We start from the raw sequence: 27,674 nt of genomic DNA on the forward strand, positions 1-27,674 counted from the left end.
GGGCGGGATCTGGCTGTGGCCACCGCTAAGTGCGCTGGGGTAACTGATGCGCGCAAAAGCGCCCGGGCTGCGCCGCGCTGCTCCGTCGCCGTCCCCTTCGTTTCACTTGTTTGAGCGTTATTCCACCGCCGCTGTTACCTAGCAGTTACCCGCGTATTTCAGAAACATTTAGGCTGCGTGGAATATGCCTGCCGCTGTGGTTTTGCGGTCACCCGAAGCGCCTCTTACTGGACTGAAGGCAGAACAGTTGTGGCGCTGTCCTGGGTTCTGAAGTCACAAATCCAGAAGTGTTGTTAAAGACCAGACTTTTTTGTGGTGGCTATGCTTCTTCACTACTAGAGTCTTGAGATGAGTTGGAAAAGGCTGCATTCTGTAGCTGTCTGGGGATTCTTCGCATGGGAAATAGCGGGTTTACTGAGGTAAGTAAGTATGACCATTTTAATCGTTTAGCTTATAGTTTCATGTACGGCGTCTCGTTTTCATACTGTCAGACATCATGGTCGTATTCTGCCTTGCTTTTAAAATAAAATAAATGAAATAAAAATGAAACATTTTAACTTTAATTATATTTAAACAATAAACTAATAGATCGACTGTGGTAATTTCCAATACGAACTCGCTCATTAATTAATTTTCATGGAAATTCCACTGACCCGCAATTATCCAGAAAGAGATCCGTAATTTCACGACACGCGACGATCCGTCACAGCAGTGGGAGCGCGAGCCCTACTGCGTGCGTGATGTCGCGCCGGGGTCCGGGTCGCGCGGCAGATGCTCGCGCTGACGGTCTCGGTCTGTTCCGGCTACCCGGAGATCCGGCGCATCTCTCCGGAGAGTAACAGGTGCCGCTGCGTGTCTGCCCCTCTGCTCGGTGCAACTCGCCAGCTGTCGCTTCTGCCCCCCCCCCCTGAGTGCTTTGACATTGGCAATCACCACGTAAGAAGTTCACGGTGAAAGGGACATGTTTACCTTATGGATCGTCTCGATGCCTCATACTAACTTGGGTGCGTCTAATAATTCTTTATTTCAACAGTATTTCTTACATGAAATGATAATTGGTGCCAGAAAGATTTTGCAAATGAGTAGAACATTAATATGTAGATTGCATTAACGCTTGTTATTTAACATACTACTCAAAGCAGTTGTGTTTAGTTGTGTGGATATAGTGGACCAAATGTAAAAAATCAGCAGGATCGGTAAAGCAAAGTACATTTAACAGTTTAACATTAATTTTGTACAGATGTGGTGTTGGTTCGAGCAAGTAGTCTTCCTAACCTATAAAGTTATTAACTATAATGTTGGTTCATCATTGTTTATTTTTCTTTTATGATCAGATTTGTGTTTTTATAGTGTGTCTTACAGGTTCATGCTTTTGATTATATAATCATCAAAAAAATCGTCCTTCCTAAATCAGATGCATGCAACAAAATCTTACGACGATAAAGGTTTAACAGTAATTATTGCAGCACCATTTCTCAGATAAGTCCATTTAATACACGGACTCAGTTTTCAGTGCTTGATGGATGATGTGGTGATCCATCATTTTGAAGTCATTTGTCTGTAACACATTCATTTTCAGGACAGTCTCACTCATGCTTCTGCTGAACTGACATTTGCTTTATTTGTGTCCCAGTTACATGCTTTGGGCACAGTAAGTGTGAGCCCGAGGGGCCCAATATTCCTTTATAACAGCAGTAATAAAAACTGGTGATGAAAGTTTAGTTTCCTTTCTCTTGTAGGATTCCTCTGCATCCCTACAAGTAGTCTTCTCCGGGATATGTTTGAAAACAAATGCACACTCTGGATCGCGTAGAGACAGCTTAATTCAGTTGTAGGTGTAATGCGTTTTGCAGTGATTATATATTATGGAGGTGTCTGTTTTTCCTGATAATGGTCATGTATCACTCTGTCCTGCGTTTACAACAGGGCTGTTTGTAATCACTAACCACAGCCTTGTTGATGTACCTTGTGCTTATTTCCCTATTGTAACTGAGGCCTTTTGCCATTTTATGGACATTATGATGCTTCAAGAATGTTTTAAAAGCAGGTGTCATAAATATGCCTGTTTGATGTCTGTCTTTTTATCACTGTGGTATTTTTGTATTGGAGCTGAACTGAAGGTTTGATGTCCCATTTTGCTAAAGTGCATTTTAGGAATTTGATCTATGGAATATGCCATTGACAGGGACAGACTCTCCACAATACAGAGATGTTTTGCAAGGAAAGAATTTATGGTCTGTTGCTGATATATCCTACAAAGAACATCCTGGGACGTTTTGTAATAACTGCAATTGTATGAGCCTACTCAGACATCAGAAAGGTCCTTGGCATCACAGTTATGACAGAATTGCTACAAGGGATTTATTCACAAAGACTGCCAAGCATTTCTCTCACATCTGTAAAAGGCATTATTATTAGCTTTGACCAAGCTTAGATGTCTTGACAGGCATGTTTTTTCTTTGCTCCGAAATATGCCATGGTGAGAGATTACTAAAAGCTTATGGGAGTTTTACTTACACAAAAATGTTCTGAGGGCAGAAGAAAAAAATGATTATTTCAGAGAGATAACCAATCAGATTGTACAGGAGGTGGGTCTGAGCAACTAGAAGAGGAGGGACCAAGACAGAGGGACCAAGACATCTGATCAGTTGGTCTCACCTCCTCTGGTTGCTTGGACCCAGGCTACCTCTTGTGTACTGAGGGCCAGATGTGCCATATGAATGTCCAAATAATCGATTTTAAAAGTGAGCCGTGAGACATCCGCCAAAGTCTGGTCCTCGACCTGCAAGATGACAAAGCTAATATATGGAGCTCTACCATCAGCTAACAGCTAGCATGTGAAGATGTACCAACAGCTAACAATGGCACTCAACTAACAAGATCATTGGAAGGTCATTGGAAGCCAAACCTAGCTGTAGCTATGTTTGCTGCTTGACAGCTGCATGCTGATGTATTATCTGCCTTGCTGGTACGTCTCCTTGGAATAGAAAGTCTACTAAATAAATAAATGTAATGAGTGGCCTGTGAAGCTCTACCAAGTGACAGCTAATGTGTGGACTTCGATTACCTAACAGCTATGCATACCAAAATAGCCTGAAATTATAGAGATCCCATGTTTCCAAGCAGAAGCCAGAGGACTGAGGCATATTTCAATCAATCTTCTTCATAATAGTAAACTGTTGTTTATGGTCTGAATTCTTATAACAGTACATTGTACTACCTGTTACTTTTCACTTCTCCATGGACAGTGCTGCTGGGTAATGACGCACATTGTGTAGAGTGCATGACAGCGTCAGGGATGCGTTTTTTTAACTTTTACTAAACGATTTTGCAGTTCCCCTGCAATTTTTCTGTGGACCCCCCAGGGTTGAAAACCCCCAGGCTAGGGTATGAGTACATTTAAATGGTCTTTTTTCCCCAGACATTTATACCAAACAGGAAAAATGGTAAATGCACTCATAAATGCATTAATTTCCTCGCTCAGTAACCTTGTTTTCTACTGTGTATTAAAAGGCCATGCATTGATAATAGATAAAAACATTTGTTATTTAGATTTTGATATTAGATTTATATTTATTCCCAGCATTTTATTTGTCATCGTTTGAGAGTAAAGAGGTAAGCAAAGTTGCACTGTTCATCATTTTTTTCCCCATTCCCAATCACTGCACTGTTCATGTTTTCAGGATGCCTTGTCTCTTCAGATAAGGAGCTGTTCATATACGAGACACAATGGCAAAAGGGCACATCGACGCTTTCCCTTTAACTTGGGATTTCAGCCTACCGCTTCTTTAAGAAGGCCTGATTGTTACCCAGTGCTGTCTCTGCACCAGAAACCCCAAGCGGTGACATCATCAGAATGGCTCCATTGATAGTTTGTCCAATAGCTGGCTGACAGTTTACATTTATCCAAGGGAATGGGAGACTCAGAACCATTAGAAGTGATAACCGTTTGGTCGAAATTAAAGCTGAAGGAGCCCCAGGGGACCAGAAGGTATTCAGATTAAACCAGGGCTGTGGATAACAGCAATCCCCCAGGCACCAAATAAGAGCCAGGATAGAGTGCCATGTGGTCTGTTCTCGTTACTCCAGGTCCTGGTTTTTGGCCATTCAGTGCTGTAGATCAGGTGCTCCTTATTTTTTTAGGCACCACCCCCCCACCCAAAAAGGTTTCCAATTTATGTATTTTTCTCTGTGATCTGTGATTATTCTGATTGTTTTTTCTGCGTATAAGACAAATACTCAATTATACTGTTGGAGTATTGAGAAACAAAAGTAGTGTTTATGTCATGTAAATGCTATTAAATACAAATCACATCTAGTATAGGAATACATTTAATAAATGTAGGAATAAAAAGACGTCAGTGGCTATGAGTCGTCACTCATAAACATGCACTTACTTCTGCATTCTTCATCAGATCTGTTGGCTGGACCTGCACAGCTGCTGTCCACCAGTAAAAAAAAACAAGCAAAAAAGTGCTATGATTTATTTTTAAAGGGAAATTTTCTAGCTTTGTAGTTTTTGCACACAGCAGAAATACAGAATGTTGAATAGCTGCTACTGAGATATCTACAAAGAATCTATAAAATATGGATCTTTCATAGTCTCTCTTTCCTCTGGACTGTCACCAGCTAGTGTGTCCCTTCTATCAAACAGTAATTGGTACCATTTCTGAATGCCCCAGTGAGCCTTTGAGATATTTTTCATTGATTCGGCCAAAAACATTTTTTTTTTTTAAAGTAAGCAGCTTAATTTTTTTTCCTTAAAGTTATTCTGTATCTAGAGAAGGAGGGCATTTCATAAGAAGCTCACTGTTCAACTATATTCAAAACAGAAATACCACATTCTTTTTAAAATGGGAACCAAATTTACGTTAGCAGACAATCCCACAAAACCCAGGGCAGGGGATGCCTTGCATTGGAGGCCAACCCATTGTAGGACAATGCACAATGGGAAACTTAGAGACACCAGTTAACCTGTTGTTGGATTACAGGGAGGAACCGGAGTGCCCTGAGGAACCCCGCATGAATACAGAGAGAATATAGAAACCCCACTCACACAGAGCCAAATTCAGAATTGTACCCACAGCCCAGGAGGCATGAAACCACTGTGTCACTTCCTTATGAATATATCAGACTGATACGCTTAGAATCACCTAGCATCTAATTAGATAAGCGACTGCTGAAAAAAGGACAGATGGATAAATGTAGTTACTGATACAATTCACTGCTCATGTAGGCCTTCCCCTAACAGCACAATAGCTTGTCCCAGCGTGCAGAATTTGTCATCCAGCATTACAAGAGCAAACATGCCCCTGGCAGTCATATCCAATATTGTCACAAAGAGAGAGAGCAGTGACAGTTCAGCACCACCATTATTTCAGCGGCATCTCTAAGAACATGCCATGCAATACCTGCCGTTTCAATCATTTTGAATAATAATAATAATAATAACACAATTTTCAAAATATTAATGTATTTTTCCATATGACTCAAATGTTATGTGACTTACCTTTGTCCATTTGGTACCCGTGCTTTGCCTTTTTTGCGATCATTTCCGACAAATGGCTTTCAGCTAGCCAAATGCAACTAAAATGATGCGAATGAAATGCTGTCTGTAGTAGTTAACCATTTCAGTGTTGCCCTTCCTCCAGAACTGTGTTTCGAGGACAGGTCATTATCAATGAGTCATCTTTTTGGCACTGATTTGTTGACTTGGCAGCAGGCATGAATCTGGGATTATTGACATCCAGCCAAAAATGATTGTCTTGCACCAAATTATTTTTTAAATTAAATTTCAAATGTATCTCACTACTGAGGAATAAAGTCATTTCTCATTGGTGCTTTGATATGGTATATGCCCATAGAATAAATTATGTCTGTGTGAAGAATCAATAGCAGTCCCAGAAGTTTGTTCTGACATGTGAAATTTATATCTGCATAAAATCCAGCCATGCAGAGCTTGGCCCAGGTGATTTGCTAACAGGAGCATCATCATTCCATCTTTTCCTATTTGGTCATTTGGTTCTAATTAATCCCACGATAATTATTGCTGTAAAAAAGAAAGGGATATTTAAAACCAGTCTGCTGGCGCTGATAAAAAATGTGAGTGAAACCTTTGTCTCAGACTAAGCCAATAAGCAATGATCACACAAGACCGTTTCAGATGAGAAGTGCCGAGATTAAAGTGGGGGTTTTATGTTCTGTTTTATGGCATTAGTCCTGCTTATGGAGTCATTAAAACTGGAGTGGATACTCTTTGTGCAGTGGGATGCGGCCCCTTGCAGGTATGGGGAACTCCAGCCCTTGAGGCTGTGGTACTTCTGAGTTCCCTTCAGTTATGCTTAGAACATCAAAAAAGGTTAGATCTTCAATTGACCAGTAAACAAAGTACAATGAAAACCAGGACACCCTGTGACCCCTGAGCACCAGCTCCCCATGCCTGTCCCAGGCAATTTATCCACTCTTGGGTTCTGGTGTCTGAGTCCACAACATCCCCCTTTCCGCCCGGAGCACTAAAATGACCTCATTGTGCTACTACATACCAAGAAGGAAGCAAGCCATTAAAAAATGGGTGAAAGTGGTGAGGTAGGGGGGGGACAGGTATGATTTGCACTCTAAGGGTTTTGGATGCAATTTTCAATTGCTTCCCCACTGGCCCCGTCTGGTTCTGTCAACTCCCAAGAGTTGACGTGAACAACACAGAGATAGTGTAGTAGGCAAAGGGTCAGTGGGCTTATGCTCCTTCTGGGGGTCAAGGCAGGGTTCACAGGAAGGTCTGTCACTCATTGGTTAAGAATGTGTGGAATGCTAGTGGTTTTCAGCTCCAGAGCCCCAAACAGCCTAGCAAGTTAATTATTCTGTTGATGACAGATTTATGAAGCAGGAACTATGGTAAGAAGAACAAAGAAAAGCAACTCTCAAGATTATTCCGGACATCCTCACCTCCATACAGCGAAGGTGAGAGGGCAGGGTGACTCATAAAGATCACCCCTCAGTCCATATGATCGTCTCAATCTGTGCTTCCGCCAGACAGACCGAATACCACCCTCGCCAATGCTGGCATATGCTGTCAGTGCAGGATGATGGCTGGCATAAAATACCAGCTTTAACAAGAAGCACTACACCCATGCAGCCAGGGAAGTGAAGGAGAGGACAGAAGTTCACTCGTCTCCGGATGATTTCTGTAGACAGCTTTCATCAAGTCATCCAAGACTTAACAGGGTAGAATAGGAACGAGTGAATAATACATACAATATATGAAATATACGGGGATAATATATGAATAATAAGGAGTATTTTAATTGCTAATCTGCTCTAACTGCTTAGGAGACCCTTTGGGGCATAGAGTCCACAGACCACTACCTGAACTTTCATGTTTGATTCTCCTCTGTTTCATAGACATTTGCAATAGCGATTGCTACTTGTAAGCTTAACACTCAAGAACATTGTGCAACTTATGCTCTGTGGCTGTGTTACATGCCTGTGTGCCGTGCCTGCTGTAAATGGCTCCAGACAAATCTTTCAACAAAGGAAAAGATCTGTCTGAGATAAATGTTCGTTTCTTATGATTCCCCCCCCCCCCCCCCCCATACACAGCCTCTAATGTTAAGTTAAAAACACAGATGTCTGACTGTTTTTTTACAGTACATGGCACACTGTCCTCACACTGTCCTGCTGTCCATCTTGTCTTCTCCAGGTCTTGCAATGTCCCATGTCTGACTGCAGATGAACACTGTGGCATCTGTCCACAGACGTCCCCTGCTCTTTAATGGGTTATTCAATGCACTCTGACTGGAGAATATGGCAACTTGCATCTGAATGACCTCTCAGCAAAACGTACATGCAAGACGGAGACAGGCTGTCCAATTCCATAACTTTAGAATGCCCAGGATAGCAGTACTGGACGTTTTTTTCCCTGAAACTGGTTTACTGTAAATTTCCTATGCGGTTTTTGTTTACTTTTTACTAGCCACTGGAAAAAATATACATTACATTTGTGACAGTGAAGTTTCTGAGCACAGCAGGCTGTTACAAAGAAAATGAGAAGTACTGACTGAATTGGTATGACAGCATCTCAGTCCATTTCCATCACCATATCCATTACATTAAATATCCAAACAGAATGACAGCATGGCTCAAGAAGGCATAAAATACAATGAGTGAGAAAGGATGGGCGCAATGTAAAAACTGCATGTGTTACTGATGCATGGTACACGGCGGACCTGGCTTAAGCCTCCTAGGTGAAAATTACTGGGAGGTCATTCAATGTAACCAAACCGACATCCCTTTTCGGCCGCTGAGCTTACATCTGCACTGTAACAAAACTGCATCACAGAGAAAGAGTGAAAATACATTTAAGCAGAAACGATGGGCGAGGTTCTGTTTGGCTGAGGCAGGAATCCCCAGGAGGCTTATTTGAGCACAAAAACAGCCACTAAGCCTCAGTGCTACTTTCTGTTCCTCCTACTTGAGAGAAGTTTTTGTTCTTTTCCTTCACGCTCAGTGTGTTAGATTGGGACCTAGAGTGCATACAGTGTGGAAGGTCTCGTCAGCCTTATCGAGAAAGAGCAGAAACACACAGGCTCTGTTGGCATTTACCTCTACATTATCCAGGAACTATCCTAGGAAAAAAGCTGCATGGATCAGACCAATTTAAAGTCTTTTCCCATCATTAAAATCATGTTGAGGATAAGGCTGCACGGCAACACATACAACGGAGTGATTCCTTAGAAAATTGGTGTCCATATTTGATTAGGGCTGGATCCTCTGGTTTTCTGTTTTATTTTTTAATTTTATAGCCTGTGTACTGTATTTGTTATACAGAACTAAGCATAATGTTATATTTTCCCACAGATTTGTTTTTAAACATGGTCTTATAGCATGAATACAAGCAGGGATGGACATAACTGGTACGCAAGTACGGATTCACCTTTTAAAACAATACGTGCGACAATCGATTGTTTGTAAAAGCAGAAATGCGTACTTATTTTATGTGCATTTGCGCTGATATGAAAACAAAATATAATGCATTTTAATCTTTGTATGCTAACTCTACATCATTTGCGGTATACAGGTTAAAATGCAAGGTATTTTCTTGTCATAGCAGCGCAAATGCACATAAAATCGATTATAATACAAACAATCGATTGTCACACATGTCGTTTTTAAAGGTAAATGCGCACTTACAGTATGTTATGTTCATCCCTGGTTATCAGGTAGATGACCTGATGCTGGCCCAAGATCTGGGGAGATAAACAGTCACATGTGAAATGCATGCAGAATCTCTCCATGGGATGGTTCACAGGATTCCTGCTGGCATAGCCAGAGTGGATCCACGTCTGGGCGACGCTTTGCACCTATTCTATGCTTGGCAGGGTGCCGTTATGAGGGGGCATGTCACCTGCGCAGTGTATGGCGTGTGGAGGGAGGAGCAGCCACAGCACATCAGCTGCACATTATCTGAACATCTGCATAGCAGGCATACATGGGTCAAGGTTATCCGCTTACAAGGGAGAAGTTATTTACTGCTTAATTGCGTTGCTCTTGCCAAATGTGCTTGTCATGGTTATTCCTTTAAGACAGAATGTTACCTTTAGTTTGTTGCTAAGGATGCTAATGATTGTGTTCCGATGGAGAAGCTCCTCTCTGTGGGAATGGCCTCCTTCCTGCCTCAGTAGCCTCCCTGCTCCCCTCTGCTGTGAGAGACAAGCAGTCCAGGCACTAAGACCGGAGGGGTTAGGAATTAGGTTATAAGCCCTTGTTTTTATTGCAAGCACAGTGTGAAGGAATCATTGGAGTGTTTAGTCCAACAGACATTCCTACTTCACCCTACTCAAGGATTAGAGCTGCTTACTAACAGTGAGGAAACATCAGATCAGGTCAGAATCTGCTATTTGCCCATTTTCCGCATATAGTCTAGGTCACTATGTGATCAAAAGTGATTCAGCAAACTACATTCTAAAGTGAGTCTAAATATTAGTGTACAGCTTTACAACTTGGGACAAACAGCAAAACAAATAAAGCTACGTTACTGTGAATGAAGCACCACACCTTCTTGGGGCAGTTAGCAGTTAGCTTCCCTTCTTCTTGGTCAGGCAGGTCTAACATCACTTCAGCTGCTGAAAGACAAGGGCAGGCAATGCCATTTTCCGAAAAGCAGAGCTTCCGGTGCTGCCCTTCCCTGTACAGAAGTTAGTCTCCAGCCCAGGAAAATAGAAAGACTTCGCAGTCATGCTTTTGAAAAGCACGTTTTAAAAAGAGCAGGGCTTTAAAAATAATGACTTTCTCCCAAAACTGAGATAAATAGCTAGGACAGGGCGGAAACACGGCATAGGCTGAAATTACTAAGGCAAAAGCTAGGCACGCTGGGATTTTGCTGTCTTCATTACCCAAGAGTCTTTTCCCCTCCGTTATCATGTCTCCGCTCTCTCTGCTCACCATAACTCTGCCTTCTTCCCTCGTCAGTGTCATAATCCTAATGTTTATTTCCAAAAAGAGGTGCTATTCAAAGCCTTCGCTTGTGAATCGCTCAGGTTGCACACAGGGGTTCGGGGATCAACCCTGAGGTTCACATGGTGAGCTCTGTGCTGCCTGCTCCATCTTGAACACTAACACAAACAAACAAACCCTAAGATGGCTGCGTTTATTCATCTGAAAAAAGTAAATTAAAAAAGGTCTCCCAGCAGTCGTGCCACACACTGTGCTGCACCCTTAGGCAGAGTTTCACCATCGTCTGGCTGGGACCAACCCAAACCCCTATCCCCATCCCGTGTGTGAGATGGGCTGAAATGGTGATGATAGCCCCACGCGCTACCCCACTGGGGCTCTGGCTTGACTGTCCACAGGGAAAAAACTAAACAAGCATGCGTCACACAGCAGGGAAATGAACAAAATGATTGCTCTCTGTAGCCAATTTGGGGTCTTTTTCACAGGTGTAAAAGTGTCCCTTGAACACCTGTGACACGTTTATTGGCTTGTCGGAATGGCACATCCTAAAAATATAGCTTTTTTTTTTGTTTTTTTTTTCTCAGAAACAAGGCTATGTGGCTGTTTTAATTTGCATTACACACTGGGAATTTAAAATTCGTGCTCATCGCAGTAATGAGCATGGAAGACTGAAGAGCCTGAGAGACGACAGGACATCCTGCAGAAGGCTAGCCTTTCTGGTCACTGGGAGCTGACATCAACTTGACAGCACCTAATAATAAATTTAATAGGCTGCATTAAATTTTTCATTACGACATGTAACCGATCGTGTCCCATTGTATGCAAAGATAAAACAAAATACTCAAAAAAACATCACAATACTATGTGTAGCCACCTGACTTAGTAATTCATAGCTTAGTAAACGATTAAATGCTTTTTGACACAGCCCAGAATACCTTCTAAGTAAGTGGGAACATCCTTCATTGAAGACCAAAAGTGACTGATACAACCTGCCAGAAGATTATTTGTACCTCATTCTGCGGTGAAATTGCCCCCCGACTTTGTGTGTGTGTGTGTGTGTGTGTGTCCTCAGTTTGTCTCTCCTTTTTCTGTCGCAGCCTAGTTGCATCTAAGGACCCAGACAGCCCCCGCGGGAGAGCAGTGCCCATGTCACCATCTGACTTCCTCGACAAGCTCATGGGGAAGACCTCCGGCTACGACGCCAGAATCAGACCCAATTTCAAAGGTATGGCCATATATTTTCTGCATTCCACTTGTATTAGAGTTTGTCAAGTTTATGCGTTACATTGCTAATGAATGGATGAATTCCCCCCACATGGCACTTGATGTTTAGAATTTACCATAATTTTGTGCCTAAATGTGGGGAGGGGAGGGGCGGGGGGCACCCAGGATAAGACAGCAGAGAAAGAAACATAAAACTGGGACAAGGAATTTAATCTCTTATATTTGTGTATATTATTTAGAATTCATTATTGTTCAAATGCAGTTTCCTTTTTGATAAATGTAGGGGTGCGGAATATGCTCTGTAATGATATATAACTTGATATTCTGTAAGGTTCATGCGGGCGTTGTAACAAAATAAATAAAAACAATGTTGGAAAAAAAAAAAAAAAACTGGGACAAGGCAGTGCAACCAAACAACTGACAAAAAAAGATATAGAATGCAGCCCGGAAACCCCCTACCCTTATTAAAATAATGGTACCTCCCTGTCAGCTTCCTGTGACCGTATCTCCCTCACTGGCCCCCACATCACCCAGCCCTGTCACCTTCTGACTCTCACTTTGCTTTGATTTTCTTTAGGCCCCCCAGTGAATGTATCCTGCAACATTTTCATCAACAGCTTCGGCTCCATCGCAGAAACAACAATGGTATGTTCCCGCTGAGGACAGCTTCTGGTGACACTACCAGCTGAGACGTACTACTGGCCTTAACCAAAGAAAACACTTTGCAGAAGTTGTGGAACACATAAGCGTTCGCAGTCAAATTGAGAGGATTACTCATTGATGAGCTCAGAGATGCAGTTGCCACTCATGGTCATAGTGGGTGTCAACATTAGCAGATTGTCTTTGGCCTGCATTTGATGGTTTCACACCAGAAGCAGGCGTGAGGTCATCTCCCCCTGAGATTGGGCAACATCCTGGGTATAATGGGGAAGACGAGGTGGACATGGACCATTGGGAATAGCTGATGCATGTAACGAGTTCTAGGCTGGGTCTTTAGCCCACCCCCTCCAGGACTGGTGGGAGCTGCCCAACCCACAGCTCTGTTTGAGCCTGACACCTGTCATGTCATGTGACAGCCTGACCCCTGACATGTCATGTGACAGCGGAACTATACCATGACCTGCTGCTTCAGCTCAGCCCTCAGCAGCTCTTTCAGCCAAGGGCTGATGAGTGTAGTCGCCCCCAGGACAGATCTCCAGCCCCAACCTCCACTGACAAGGAAAGGAAATAAGTCCCACAAAATCACTAACGCAGGTCTGCAGTCGCTAACCTGATTCTTCATGAGGGTCTGTCACAGGGGCACTCCACATTCTCTCACCTTGGCTCTTTCGGGAAACTGAACCTGCATTTTGTTTGTACTCTGCTTTCATTATGCAATACAAATTAACTATGTAATTAAAATATGGTTTGGAGCTTCTATTCTGGATTTTAACAAAATCTAGAGCAAAATGTGAGCTCTATATAGTGATGGTATGTCAGTAAGGTCCCTGTATCCGGAAGCTGTTAAATGAGACATGTTAGATTCTCCATTGTCCCGGTTTTTATAGCTTTTTATGAGCATTTCTTAACCTTGGGAGATCTACATAAAATTCAATTTAATGTTACAAAATTCAGCTAAATGAAAGAAAACTAATGAATGATACAAGGGCATGCGGCTACTGTTGGGGGGTAAATCTGTGGTGGCAGGTTATTGGGTCAGAACCAACTGCAGTCACGGTTCATTTGTGGGGAGTCCTGAAAGTCATATTTGTTTTGTTCTCTGTTTTCAGTTGCCTCAGACCTTGACCCAAATGGGTCGAACCTATTCTGCTCCATGCCACAAAAACAGGCCTGAGGGTATCCTGCGATATGGTTCAAGAGGCAATTCAGGAAAATAGCATTCGTACAGGTTTCCATAGTTCGCTTTCTGCGAGATTGATCCGCATCTGAAAATACCTGATAAGACGACTTGCTGTCTGCATAATCTTTATAAGTAGCTCCTGGAATCTTCATGAACAACAACATCTGCAATTTCAGGGTCAGCTTGCTGGTACAGTTTCCAGGTTTTTTAATCATGCCCCTGAGAGGTTAAACTAAACCAGCACGCTCTGCCGCTGGCGAGGACCATAGTTCCTAACACCCGTTGAAGGATCTAACCATTACATCCTCTGACAAAGAAGACCAGAAGTTCTGGTTTGTTTCAGCATCTGGAAGTGATTTCCTTCCTCGAAAGACTTCTCTGACATCTAGTCACATCCTCAGGACTACCGGGTGAACATCTTCCTCCGGCAGCAATGGAACGATCCGCGCCTGGCCTACAGCGAGTACCCAGATGACTCCCTGGACCTGGATCCCTCCATGCTGGATTCCATCTGGAAGCCTGACCTGTTCTTCGCCAATGAGAAGGGGGCACACTTCCACGAGGTCACCACCGATAACAAGCTGCTGAGGATATTCAAAAACGGCAATGTCCTCTACTCCATAAGGTGAGCGCGCCGTCAATCCTTTAACACACTATTTTAACATTGCCCACGGGGCAATGACTGTTCATTGAATCACAAACAATGTTCACTTAACCATTAACGCCCATCCAGCAAGGGCACCACTCTCTAACAACAAAACACATCCTGAAGAGTGGCCACAGTCGTTTTCAGGCAGAAGTATTTTATCGTAAATTCTAGGCTTTTATCTGGCTGCCGCATGAGGAGAGTGTGTCGAATTAACAACTTATGCTGGATTCCTTACTTTAATAACGGACAAATCTCCAAGTACCCTTTAAACCAGTTCATGTTCCTCTACAGGAGCAACATCTGCTAAGAGACAACCCAGGGTTGTATGGTCACTCACAGGCATGTCCCAATTTTGCCCGAGATCAACATGTCCCTAAGTCAAAAGGGGAGGGGCTTATGTTTCTCTTCTTCAACCAATCACAGTCATCATGCTATGAGATCACCACATTAATTAGCCAGTGTTTTCTCTTAAGCGGCAAGGTGCACAGATTTCAAAAGTACCAGTTTTATTGTGTATGCCTTTTGTTAAGGGACGTGTTGTAGATACAAAACATAGGAAACCAGCAAAGGCTGTACAGAGCAATGTAAGGGTGCATCTTTATTTTATGATGGTAATAATAATAATAATAATACAATAATTACAAAATAATAAGGCCTGAACCAACAACCCTCCGATCACCAGCATAGAGGCTTAGCCTGCTGAGCCACATGCTGCCCCTGGTCTGATGCCTTGATGCCTTGAATTTGAAAATGAGAAATAAATGGCCCAATATGTGGTGACGTCATATAACGAAGACTGTGATTGGCTAAAGAAGTGAGACACAAGCCCCTCCCTTATTCAAACAGGGACACGTCGAACTTTGCAAAATCACAATGTGCTCACTCTCAGAGGAACATGGTAGGAGAAAGGATTTCCTCTTCAGTGATTATTTGTCCTGGGCAGGTGTTAACCTGGACTCCCATGTAACATCTGGAAATGTGTTCCGCTGACATATAAATAGGGAAGATGGATTACATGCCCTGAGAGTGCGTTCAGCTTCACTGGTGCGGTTTTACATGCGACGGCTGTTACCATGCAGGCAGATGGTAGCAGGAATGCCACATGACTGCAGATTTACCTTTAAAAAGCTCAGATATTATTTTTAAGAAGCCTATAATCTGCAACTGTCACCCCCTTAGTAATTCTCCCTATTTAGTGTTCTCTGCATAAAATGCACTGGTATTTTAATTGCAGCCGACGCATGAATAAACAGTTTTTTTAGTGCTCTGTGTTTATACAAATAAAGCTGATGTCTTTGCACCTGCTGCCGCCACACTGTTTGCCCCAGACTAACCCTGACGCTCTCCTGCCCGATGGACCTGAAGAACTTCCCGATGGACGTGCAGACGTGCATCATGCAGCTGGAGAGCTGTGAGTACCCAGTTACGCTTCCGCTCCAGTCAGCGTCAAAAAGCCCGGTTACGTAAGCTTCGGGTCTCGGGCTGTTCTCCACAACGAGGGGGCAGGCACAGCAGCTCCTGAAATCGCAGGCTCCCGCTGGAGGCGGCGATGAGGTCACTTGCAAATTTCATGAGCTCTTCATGGCATGGAGGTTTTACCTCCAGCTGTAATGTTGAATCATTAGCAGTGGTTTAGATCCAAGCTGGCCGTGTCGGCCATGTCTGGTCTGGAGAACAGGACCCCTATCCCTCCCAGCTGGTTCAGTATCTGTTCCAGATGCTTTGAGAGTTTGCCACACCTGTGCTCGCTCGTCTCGACCTGGAAGGCCGTATTGCCAGCAGTCATGTGGTATTTTGTAACTGAGGGTGCCATGGGGTGGGGTGGGGGGGGGCTGTATCTGTATAATGACCAGTGGGGTGTCCAGCAGACCGCTGATATCGATCTACTACACTCCGATTCCGTTGCTTGACAGATTCTTTAAGTCATCGCTGCTTGCATGGGCCATGTTTATTAGATGACTTGTACCCGCTGAAGAAAAAACAATGCACAAAGTCCTCTCTTTTGATTAGGGGAAAACAAAACAAGTACAAAATATCTTACAGAAATTATGAGAACAGACAGGAATCTCTCAGACCTGTGAAAGTACAGCCTTGTTCCGGTCCTGCCATGCCAAGGATCATTGACACCACAGTAAAGATAAGAGCCCATATCCCCCTCGCTGGAGTAACTTTTCATCAAGCCAGTGGCACGGTGCTGCCGCTAATGGGAGGTGACCAGCTTCTCCCACATGCCAGGAGCTAGAAATGGGCTGCATGGCTATTTAAAGAAACAAAAGCTCTTTATAATTACATCTGTCATGATTTATTTAAACATTTTTACATGCCATCTCCTTTGCAGTGCACTTACAAGCTTGGGGATGTTTTGCTAGCGCGGTTTAGTGCTTCCAGAGATAATCTGTCTTCATTTGAAGGCCTTGCGTTATTGCATTACGCACCGCAATTGGCAAAGCTGTCTGGTCCTCACATTATGAAGCCAGTATGGAGAGCGCGTTGAAATATTGCGAAAACCTGGCTGCATATTTTCCTGTCCGAGGAAAGGGAGATTACATTTGTGAATTGAGCTCAGGCGAAGCAGTTGACATTGGCTGTGGATTTAGCATGTCCAATTCAGGACACCTGTTTGATAAAAACCACAGGGGTGCTTGTGGTTAACAATGAAGTTGTTTTGTTCTGGGCAATAAGAGTGTGTCGGTGAGTATTTACTGCAGATGATACGGATTCTTAGAAGCCTGTAGTTTAGTTCATTATGGTCAGACCCATCCGTGCCCCCCCCCCCCAGTTGGTTACACGATGAATGACCTGATCTTCGAGTGGCAGAAGAATGGACCAGTCCAGGTGGCCGAGGGACTCACGCTGCCCCAGTTCATCCTGAAGGACGAGTCGGACCTCCGCTACTGCACCAAGCATTACAACACAGGTGAGCAGGCTGGACCCTCTGCTGCCCGGGCCTGCTAGCTTCGGGAGACGCAGTGCAAAGCTAGCAGACTTGTTTATTTTCACCATGAAGTATAAATTCATGAGAACATCCTCATGGATGGTATGGAGAATATGGTGTCTGTTTGTCAGGGGTAAATAATGCAGAGCACCTTCCATTTCTCAGAAGTCGTTCCATGTCCATGCAGCCTCCACTACGCAGGGTTATGACCAATCAGGGAAATGTTTCCCTCGAAACAAGGGGGAAAAAAACATGCATGGAATTATTTTGTTGTATGAAGGGGCTTTGAAGGTGAGGCTCTGTGATTTTTTAATTGGAAAAGCGTGTTCCAACCCCTTTCCTCTTTAATTATGGATTTATTCTAAGTAATGCTCCCCTATACATGTCCGCCCTCCTCCTATTTCTACATGGACACTGAATATCCTAACACCCGCATATCAGGAACATCTTCATCACTGAATTCCTTTTACTGTTGTCACCCAAGTGGAAGCGTAGTCGAAACTCCCTGTGCGCATGAAACCTTTCCTGCTGTTAAGAGGGTTAGCAACAGGCTATCTAGGGTCTTCACCTCTTCTGATCACCCAAAGAGCCTCCTCACTTCTTTGCTGTACTTCTTAAGAAATGCTGTAAATCCCGTAATCAAACCCTGTGATTGCCGATCATGCCCAGCCATTATAGTAATTACTGGGATATATAAACAGTAGGGCTGGGAGATTTATTGCGTTAACGCCTTGCATTCATTTTCAAGTCATAACGTGTTAATATTTCTTTGATCGCATTGATGTATGCGGTTTGTTGTTGCCCAAAGGGAAGAATAGTATGAACATAGGTTTTAAAGGAGCCCTATAATATTTGTGGTTTTAAACAAGGTTGTGATGTTACACAGAATCACAGAATTCAAAGCTAAAATCAAAACATTCAGCTAGCGCTTCAAAGGGAAAGCTGATGTTACTGGATTATTTTGTTTTAAACAATTATGAGGCATACACTGGATAAAAATATTGTAATTTGAAATATTTTTAAAACCATTTTCCCCAAATAAGTAACCAAAAATCAGTAACAAAAAATATATAAACTGATTTTAAAACTTTCAACTTTACAGCATAAGATGTACGTTATTAAACAACTTAATTTGTACATAATGTATATTTTTGCTGAATTTTTGGTTAATTTTTCTTATTTTTTTCTCATATCAGTAACTCTTGCCCTGGATTTGATGAAAAAGTTTTGTTTACAGAAATAAATGGTAACATAGCTAACAGAATAACTATCCCAGAGGCAAAATTGACAGTTTATAATTTGAGTCTGCCTTCTAACTAATTTTGAAAATTAGAGAAAATTAATGTTATGGTAATGAGTTTGGGAAAATGATCCATGTACCCCCCTTTGTGTTAATTCCACAATAAGATTCAACATATAAATATTTATGATTGTAAAGTTTAATATTAAGTGAGATTAATTGCGATTAATCACAGAAAACTGCGATTCATAAATTAATTCATTTTAATCGACTCCCAGCCTAATAAACAACATTTCACGTTTCTCTTGATGCCGCAGCTGATACTGATTTATAAGCTTATTTTACAGAAATCGTTAACATTACCATTAACCCAACCCTGACCCCGGCCTTTCAATGACATGTAGTCATGACCTCCAGTGGAGGGAGGGCCATCACAGAACTGGAAACCCTGTTATTCTCCCTGTGATGCGTCACAGTTTGCATTGGCCACAGGCCACGATTGCCCAGAGACTGAGGCCTCAGTAAGTAGCCGGCTATACACGCGCACTGTCCTGACGTTCTTCCCCCAGAGAGGAAAATCATCTTCCTTTTCCTTTTATTTATTCACTTATTTTCTTATGAGGTCCCCTTAAGGGGCCAGGCACCCTATTACCGGGTCACCAGTCACGCCGGATCTCATCAGGAGCTTGTCAAGGTGCAATCTCCCCAGGTCAGACCGAGCCAAGTGACAGCCACCCCCCCCACCCTTACTGCCCCAGGGCTGCAGGCTCTGAAAGCCTGAGTGTTTTTTTATTCACCCAGGACTGCAGTGACAAGGCAGCGCCGCCATCTGCTGCCAGGCCAGGCATACATTCCCCAGAGTCACGTATCGTCTGGGTTCGTGGCCGCTGCTCGCTTATGTAACCGCGACTTTGATGCGAATCTGCGTGCGTCCCACAACAGCGCCTGAAATTTCCCAAACACACAGCTCAGATTCGAGGTTTCAGCTTTTCATTCGCTGCCTGGGGGCCCGCTGTGGGTGAGAGGGAAGGGTCTCACAATGTCCCGGTTTCCTCATGTGGTTCCGGTCGGGGGGCCCGTCTCCGTTTATCGCCCAGGCAAGTTCACCTGCATCGAGGTACGTTTCCACCTGGAGCGACAGATGGGCTACTATCTGATCCAGATGTACATCCCCAGCCTGCTCATCGTCATCCTCTCCTGGGTCTCCTTCTGGATCAACATGGACGCTGCTCCGGCCCGCGTGGCACTCGGCATCACCACGGTGCTCACCATGACGACACAAAGTTCGGGCTCCAGGACGTCCCTCCCCAAGGTGCCCCCACCTCCAATTTCCTCATGGAGAACTGTGCCCTGATGTGTGCACATGAACCAAGCCTTTGACAGCAGATAAGAGCATGACCAAACCATTTATGTAGGGAAAAATGTGATCTTGAAGTCAATTAGCCTGATTTGTTTCAGGAAGATATCCAACTGATGAAAAACAGCATGACTAAAACTGTAAGCCAGGTCACGTGACACCAAAGGGTCTATTATTGGAACTCAGTAATGTGAACGAGTGATTCACCAGCGAGTGATGCGCTTCGGTTAGTTACACAGTCGGCGTTACTGACTGCCCATCCACTCTCTTGTGTCACTCCTGCAGGTGTCTTACGTGAAAGCCATCGATATCTGGATGGCTGTCTGTTTACTCTTCGTCTTCTCCGCCCTGCTGGAATATGCGGCTGTCAACTTCGTCTCCCGGCAACACAAAGAGCTGTTGAGGTTCCACCGGAGGAGGAGGAACAAGGTACGACCCGTTAACACCGCATGCCCCTGTTGAGATGGGGGGTCACACAGAATAAGCTCCCTCTGCAGGCAATGTATTTGGCTTCAAATATCAAATTAATTACCAATAATTACTGTTAAAATGCTTATTCAGCAAAATATTGCAAATGATTTACATCCAAATTTAATTTAACATCACTCGGATTTACTATTCGGTTTTCCTGCAAAACCAATACTCACAGAAATCACTAAAGAGGGGTGGGCGGTCTCATCTGCAGAGGGCCGGTGTGCATGCAGGTTTTTGGGATAACCTGTAGGTCAGCTGTTCAAACCCAGGTCTGAGGACCCATTAGCCAATCAGTCCTCTAATTAGTAATCTAATTAGGGAGTTGCAGCAAAAACCCGCATACATAACGACCCCTTCTGGATAAGACTGGTCACCTCTGCTTTATAATTTATTGAAACTGGAAAGAGATTTTGAAATGGGAAAACTCAAATAAGTGGCAAATGTTCTGGCAAGAAGTTATGTTAATTTTAAATGGGCATAATTGAGCCTGTGCACCATTTTAGAACACATATGAGCTGGGTAGCTAGGACCCTTCTAGAAAGATCCAGAAGGAAAAGACAGCGATATGGACTGCTGCAACAGGTCAGCAAATGACACAGAGATCCAGTTGGATCATTGCTTCGGGGACTGGTTAAAGGGGCTGTGACTTCAAGGATTTGTGATTTCAGGGCCTTTGGGCAACAAACATTAGAAATGGGTGCGGCTGTTAGATGGACAGGTTTCATACAACAGAATGTGATGCTTTTCAGTCAAAGTGAACAAGAGGAGAAAGATGAAGGCGGAGATACCAAAGGCTAAGTATTGGTCTGATGGCCCTGGAGCAGCAGAATCAGAACATAGGTACAGGCACCAATTTGGCCTTCTAGTAATTTGCCTGCAGTACTGTCAGACGCCACTAGAGGGCATACGAGCAGCAAATTCTTGGACCTGATATTTTTTCGAATGAGACTGGTGGGTGTGATCATGCAGAGTGATACATCTGGACGCTCATAAGAGCACAGCAGCAGCACACGGCGGGATTTCAGGCACCTACACAGAGGAGGCAGTTTGGTACATCGGGGCCTCCAGCACTGCAGCCCGCTGAAGAAATGTGGTCGTTAAAAATACGTTTGCTGTGGCTTCCTGCTTAATATCCTACACGGCGTGCGTTACTTAACGGAAGTTAAACATTCTCACCAGAGCTTTTAGCGGCAAATTGAAATCGCAAAAAAACCTCGATACATCCTTTATGCCTTTGTACGGAATCCAAGTGTAAAATGGGGATAATTTTGCCCCCTAGTGGGCAGAAACGACATTGAGCGATTATATCCTTGGTGAGGGAAAATCCTGCTTTTCTGTTAACCTATATGACATCCTCACAAAGGGAATCTCAGATAACTGCAAAGGCGGACGCAGACATCATACATCGCTCAAGTCGTATATACAGTGTTTTAATTCAGTAAAAATATTGCAAATTTATTAGTTCTATAACAAAAATCATAACTTTATTCATTTGTTTAAAGAAGAGCATATCAGATTAGAAACAATTAGTAGTATTAAGTAAAACATTAATTTCAAGTAGTAATAAATTGAAATCCAAATTTATTATATAAAAGCTGCTCTAAGAAAGTTCATTAACAAGAAGTCTAATTGGGCGTTTATTTTTATTATTATTAGGAACACGTTTACAATAACAAAACATTTTTACATTTTTATTTAGCATTCATTTGGGAGCCAGTGACTACAGCTGCAATTAATAGAAAATGGCAAGAACAGAACTGAATGAGTCAGTCAAAAAAAATATGACATTTGATAAGAAAATGTGTGTGGAAGATATGGGCAGACATGATAAACATTGCTTGTCAATAGACTTTTGTTATGAAACCAATAAATTTGCAACATTTCTACAAAATTAAGCAAGTATCCCAATACTTACTGTGAGCACTGTACATACGCTCAGAGATCTCAAAAGGATTTAATTCATCAGCATGTCCTTAGTGGTACTGAAACTCATCAGCCCATATGCATATAAGGGGTCTCTGCTGGGGTTTGTAACAAGATTTCCTGTTTGCTAAAGGGCATATGCATTTTTTGGGACACCCTGTGGTTGTACATAGAGATTAGACAGAGACTCACGGCACACGTGAAATCTGATATCTGATTAACAGTAAGACAACATCAGTAGACTGTTTTCCGGTTACCTACAGAGCAGCAATACTTGCCTGAAAGCAATACTTACTCTTTAGGGATCTACATCAGATTCACCCCAGAGTTTTATGTAAAAATAAATAAATAAAAAAGTGAGGACACACTCCTACCGATGTCCGCCAGAAAATGTCAGCTGTCAGCAACTGGATATGGGCGAGAATTTTCACGCCGTCTCCCTCTTCACGTCTCCTCCTGCTTCTTATCCATTTTGGTTTGACAGCACGCCCTCAGGCCACACCTGCTCATATGACCACGCATTTCAGTGCTGTCCTTTTGATCATGTCCTGCAAAGTCTCTCATAAGCTCTGTATCCACCCAAAGTTTTAAGTATCATGTGACAGGAGGCCAGGGCACCGCTAGAGATTTTGGGCTCTGTGACAGCATATCATACTGGGCCAACAAAACCAGTCCAATTAGGTTCCAGATTTTTCTGGGCCCCAGTCACTCAGGGGCCCTCGGAATCATCCTACCTCCTCCGCCCCCTTTACAGCACCCATGACGAAAGGTGCTGACCCCGTTGGATTATGGGTAACCCACCACTTCGAATTATAAATATAAAAATATGTAGTCTGGTCCAGATCAGGGCGTCTTCCCTGCAGTCTCTGAGCAATCGCCTGCTTCGCTTGTATATACTGTGGTATCACGTCCGCAGTCAGGTAGCCGCGTGCTCTTGGCTGTGAGGTAAAAGCCCTTCTCTGTTCTGCTTCCCTCTCACTCTCTCTCCCCCTCCCCCTTGACCGAAGGCCATTGATCGGAAGCTTGATGGGAATGAGAGCAGTGAGTCGATGCCGCGTTCCAATGGCGCGAGAAGTTCCGAGCCCAGTTACAGACCAGTGGCTCATATCCGTGGCTCCTGTAGCAGGGTAATGGATGGCTGGCCCCCTGTTGTTTGTCGTCCCCCCCCCCAGTATTCTCATTCATTTATCACTCATTATTGTCAAATCAATGCATTATGGTTAGGAATTCAGCTCTGGAGTTACACAGGCACATATTTACAAATGTATTTAATGTATTGTAACAGATTTGCATTATTTTTTTACATAAAAGATTAAAAACACCAATCACTACGATTTTCATTTTAATATGCGTATATGATGGCTCTGTAACGCTGTAAAAAACTGGAATTTAGAAAAAGGTAAAAAAAAAAAAAAAATTGTATGCAGCTCTGACTAAAACAAATAATTTGTGCATGATTTGCTTTAAATGCTGACACATTATATTTGAACAGTAGAATGTCAGTTTTTTTGTGATGTGTTTCCTATGTAGTTTGAGAAGCTGTCAATGAAATATTCAAGTAACAGCTTATGTTGAAAATAATAGTAATTGATCCTTTATTGTCTCCATGGGGAAATTGTCTTTACTCCTCCCTCAACTTGCTCTTTGTAGAGTAAGCTGTCCGCGAAGGGCAGCCACCCGCTGGGGCGACCAGGGACCTGGGGGTTAAGGGCCTTGCTCAAGGACCCACAGACATGCTGAGGCTGGGTTTGAACTGGCGACCTTCTGATTACAGGCACAGCCCACTGAGCCACACGCTGCCCCAGACAAAAATCCATGGCGTTTTCTCAGTAACCTGTATGGCGGGAGAGCAGAAAGGCTAGTGGCTTTCCAGGAGTCATGATTCATAACGGCACTGCAGAGGCCGAGATGCATGGAGCACACACTCAGAGCAAGACCGAAGTTGCTACACGCTGCTGTACGGAGAAACGTCTGAGTCAAAACCAGGATGGCTAGTCTTACTCAGCCGGGCATAGGACTTTGATTGGTGTGTAGATACTAGAGTTTGGTACTTAATTTAGGGTTACCATACGTCCGGGTTTCCCCAGACACATCCTATTTTTGGACACCTGCCTGGGCGGTTTTTCAGTTTATCCAGGTTTAGCACTGCAACCTGTATGACCCAATGTTGCAAGTTGCAGTGGAGAACCAAGTGAAGGAAAAGGCACCAATTTTCAATATACGGCAGCCATTTAGTATCATCACACAACGTTTGCAAGGCTCATGCACACGTTTAAAAATTAAACAATATGCACATCCCTGCGAGTCATGCTGCCCACGAGTGAAGTCAATTCTGGAAATCATTGGCACTTTCACACCTCGTCATTCTTTTTGCGTGAACAATGAATCGCGTCATTTGCTTGAAGTTTAACAAACTTTAGCTTAGTGTTTCGTAACTTTCATAGAAAAAGACTTGCACACCCATATTGTGTCAATTGTGTGTAGATTGTAAAAAGAGAGTTAATTGTAAGGTTACGTGAATTTTCATTTTACAGGATGGTTAGGGAAAACATTAATATATAAGAGCAATCACTACCTGATTGGCTGGTGAACGGGAAAACTCATGAATATCTATGAGACAAGCACTACCTGATTGGCTGGTGAATGGGAAAACTCATTAATATTCTGATCCCCGGACACATCCTCTTCTTCGCCTCACCAAATATGGTAACCCTAAGTTTGCCTCAAATCAGTAACATGTCTTTATGTAATCATTGCAGTAGTGCCATATATCTAAACGTGTTTCTTTCTCTAATAATGCCTTGATGAAGTAACCCCCCCCCCCCATTTCATCATGCTAATGCTTTGCCTTTTGTCCTCATCTTTAATTTAAATTGCTATGAAGTTGTGTCCTCCTTCTGTTTTTCTCACTCTTCTCCACCCATTTCATGGTGATTTCATGTACAGAAAACCTTTTCCGTCTGCCATGTTATGGTCATATTTTCGTCTTGCACAAATATTTGCATATGGGTCAGATATTTATTAGTTTTGTTTATTTTGCAGGTAACTTTTATTTTAGTTTATACTTGTTTTCAGGATGTTTCCAGGTTCTCTTAGAGTGAAATGCATTTCAAGGAAAAAGCCCTGTCTTCATATGAAGGTTTGCCGTAAATAAGCATCAGATGTAAAATCTACTTTGAAAATGTTCTTACACCATAAAGTGGACTGGAACACTGAGTGCCTTTAAATGGCAATAAATATGGACAATAGCCATAAAACAAAGCTTTAAAGTGCAATCTGTTATTTTAAGATGTTTCCAAAACACTTAGTGTGAATTTATGTTAACTGGGACTAGAAGACTCTCAGATTTCCAAAAGGTTCTGCTAGTTCTAAAAGTCTCTTAAAGTCTGGTGATGGACGAACAAGGTACAAGTTGTTGTCGTGTCTGACATCACAGGAGGGGGAATCCCGCGAGGGCCGGCAGAGTTTCAACACCGGAGTCCCCTGCAGCACGGCGAAGGACGGGGCCATCGCCGCTAACAGCAGTTCCCTCCAAAATCCGGCCCAGGCAACAGCAAGAAGCCCGGAGGAGATGAAGAAGCTCTTTGTCGACAGGGCAAAGAAAATCGACACCATCTCCCGAGCAGGCTTCCCCCTGGCCTTCCTCCTCTTTAATATTTTTTACTGGGTCCTCTACAAGATTCTGAGGTACGAGGACGTGCACCAGCAATGAGGACAGGAAGGCCCAGGACTGTAGGACAGGGGGAACGGCCACAAACCATGTCCTGAAAACAGGACCACACGTGGGCCAGCCGCATTCACGTCTGACGCAAGGAGAACCAGCGCTCCCTATGCAAAGCCCGGCTCCCTATGCAAAGCCCGGCTGTGATGATCTAGCTTGGTGAGCCACACAATGCTCCTGTCAGTAGCAGGGACTGATACCCAGGACTGTGACACGCGGGTGGTGTCAAACCTCGTGTCTTACAGCATAACTGCCAATATCCTTCGTAGTGTTTTGATACACGTCTGATAGCAGCACCAGTGAAAACCAACAAGCAACAAGAGGGTATTCTGCAAAATGAGAAGCACTTTGGTTGTATAGCATTACTGTATTTGTATTAGTCAGAAAACAAGGCCCTGGAGACCATGTGACTTTCAAAGACCTAACTGATGGTATAGATTACTGAGGCCTGACTTGCAGTGTACCTCTCCTTCAGTCGTGCACAGGTCACATGAGCCCAGTGAACTAAAGTTCCCAGAACCATAGCATTGCACAAGAAACTCGGCTCATCACATCAACAAGAAACTGCAGCTGAAGATGATATCACAATATACCTCACTGCAATCTCAGAGCACATATCTGATTGGCCAGTCCCATCAAAAAAATGTAACAGCGGAAAGCATTTCTAACATAAAGTACCACATACTTCTTAGAACAACGTGTACTATGGGAAGGACACCAAGCTTTGACACACCCTCTTGACTGTGGGCCCCATTCTGATCAGAAGAAAGGAGAAAAATGCAAACATTACCAGCAAGATAAGAGATAAGATGCCAGACACTATGCTGAAACAGCAAAGTGCTTCTATACTAACAAGTTAAAGTTTTCATTTCTGCGACTTGTATGTGGAACTGTGAGGAATTTTGCATGTCTAGAATCATGTTGCTGAATTGCCCCAGATAATGTGGATTAATTGTTTCTCATAATGTAGATTTAACATAACATATATACTGTAACTGTGAGCTCATGGGGTCTCCCATTATGTATTGACTGGGGCTTCCTAAAAATATCAAAATATTTTAAACTGTGTGACATTAAGACCTTAATATTATTCTACTAATACTTATTTCCAAATTAAATGTGTAAAAGATTCTTTGAAAGATTAAAAATCCCCAGCCCACACCTGGAATGAGATAAAGCATTCTACATGTGTACAAATAACCAATCGGAAGTGTATCGAAAACAAAACTTGCGTGTGCCAAATATTTCAAGTATACAGATAAATGTCCCAACGCATTCCGACAGGTCTGAATATTGCCATACATTTCTGGTGCAAGTGAATTCCACTAACATTTATTTCGTACGAAATCAGTCATGTGTTATGCATGAGGTTAAGTCAGTGTTGATGTATTTTATCTTAGAAAAGGTTTTGAATGATTATTTCCTCTGTAGTTTTTTTTTGTTCCATGCACACGTGTAAATTATTTTCACATATCTAATAAATATCCTTCAAATGAAGGAAATCGTGTGTTTTGTGACAATGGCGGTTCGGTCCGTTTATCGAAGGGCGCGGTGGACTTCGACCCTAACTTTTGTGAGTTTAACTCCTAAGTAGGGAAATAAAGGTGTGTTACCTACACATACATGCATGCACGGTATGATATTCACATTTATTTCATTTAGCAGACACTTTTGTCCAGCGTCGTACAATGAGGAAATATACCACATTACAAACATATGTTACAGGCTACTCACAGACCGGATGTACATGTGAGCATAAGCATTAATGTTTTTCTCTTAGTCAAAGACCGCGGAACGCATAATGCTTGGTTTTGTAAAGCTCAGATATAACTTTCTGCTTCTTCATTAGCATGTACGATACACAC

The 27,674-nt window shown here is 43.0% G+C and overlaps 1 protein-coding gene across 5 annotated transcripts; it reads left to right on the forward strand.

The window, feature by feature from the left end:
* Positions 1 to 27,311, forward strand: glra3 (glycine receptor, alpha 3). 5 transcript variants are annotated; one of them, XR_002836646.1, is made up of 12 exons: positions 1 to 419; positions 11,544 to 11,671; positions 12,248 to 12,315; positions 13,912 to 14,135; positions 15,488 to 15,570; positions 16,939 to 17,076; positions 19,432 to 19,646; positions 19,977 to 20,120; positions 23,096 to 23,215; positions 23,863 to 24,114; positions 25,131 to 25,227; positions 25,525 to 25,648. XR_002836646.1 is itself a non-coding variant. In XM_023799408.2 (11 exons), exons 3-11 carry the CDS (start codon positions 11,593 to 11,595, stop codon positions 25,798 to 25,800), a joined length of 1,347 nt encoding a protein of 448 aa, XP_023655176.1. In that variant the 5' UTR covers positions 1 to 419; positions 6,871 to 6,957; positions 11,544 to 11,592; the 3' UTR covers positions 25,801 to 27,311. The 5 variants fall into 5 exon arrangements, 3 of the variants coding, with proteins under 3 accessions (XP_023655176.1, XP_023655174.1, XP_023655175.1); XR_002836647.1 differs by lacking the exon at positions 25,131 to 25,227 and having other exon boundaries at positions 25,525 to 25,640; XM_023799408.2 differs by lacking the exons at positions 23,863 to 24,114; positions 25,131 to 25,227 and adding an exon at positions 6,871 to 6,957 and having other exon boundaries at positions 25,525 to 27,311.
* Positions 27,312 to 27,674: the final 363 nt, after the last annotated feature.

This window comes from Paramormyrops kingsleyae, chromosome 25 (genome assembly GCF_048594095.1).
Source record: "Paramormyrops kingsleyae isolate MSU_618 chromosome 25, PKINGS_0.4, whole genome shotgun sequence".
In the NCBI taxonomy this organism is placed as follows: domain Eukaryota; kingdom Metazoa; phylum Chordata; class Actinopteri; order Osteoglossiformes; family Mormyridae; genus Paramormyrops; species Paramormyrops kingsleyae.

Bases quoted from the DNA above. Each gene is read 5' to 3' on its own strand.
- glra3 (XM_023799406.2), top strand. From the start codon at position 349: ATGAGTTGGAAAAGGCTGCATTCTGTAGCTGTCTGGGGATTCTTCGCA. The intron at 420-11,543 runs GTAAGTAAGTAT...TTTCTGTCGCAG, and splicing joins GAAATAGCGGGTTTACTGAG to CCTAGTTGCATCTAAGGACC. The intron at 15,571-16,938 runs GTGAGTACCCAG...CCCCCCCCCCAG, and splicing joins CATCATGCAGCTGGAGAGCT to TTGGTTACACGATGAATGAC.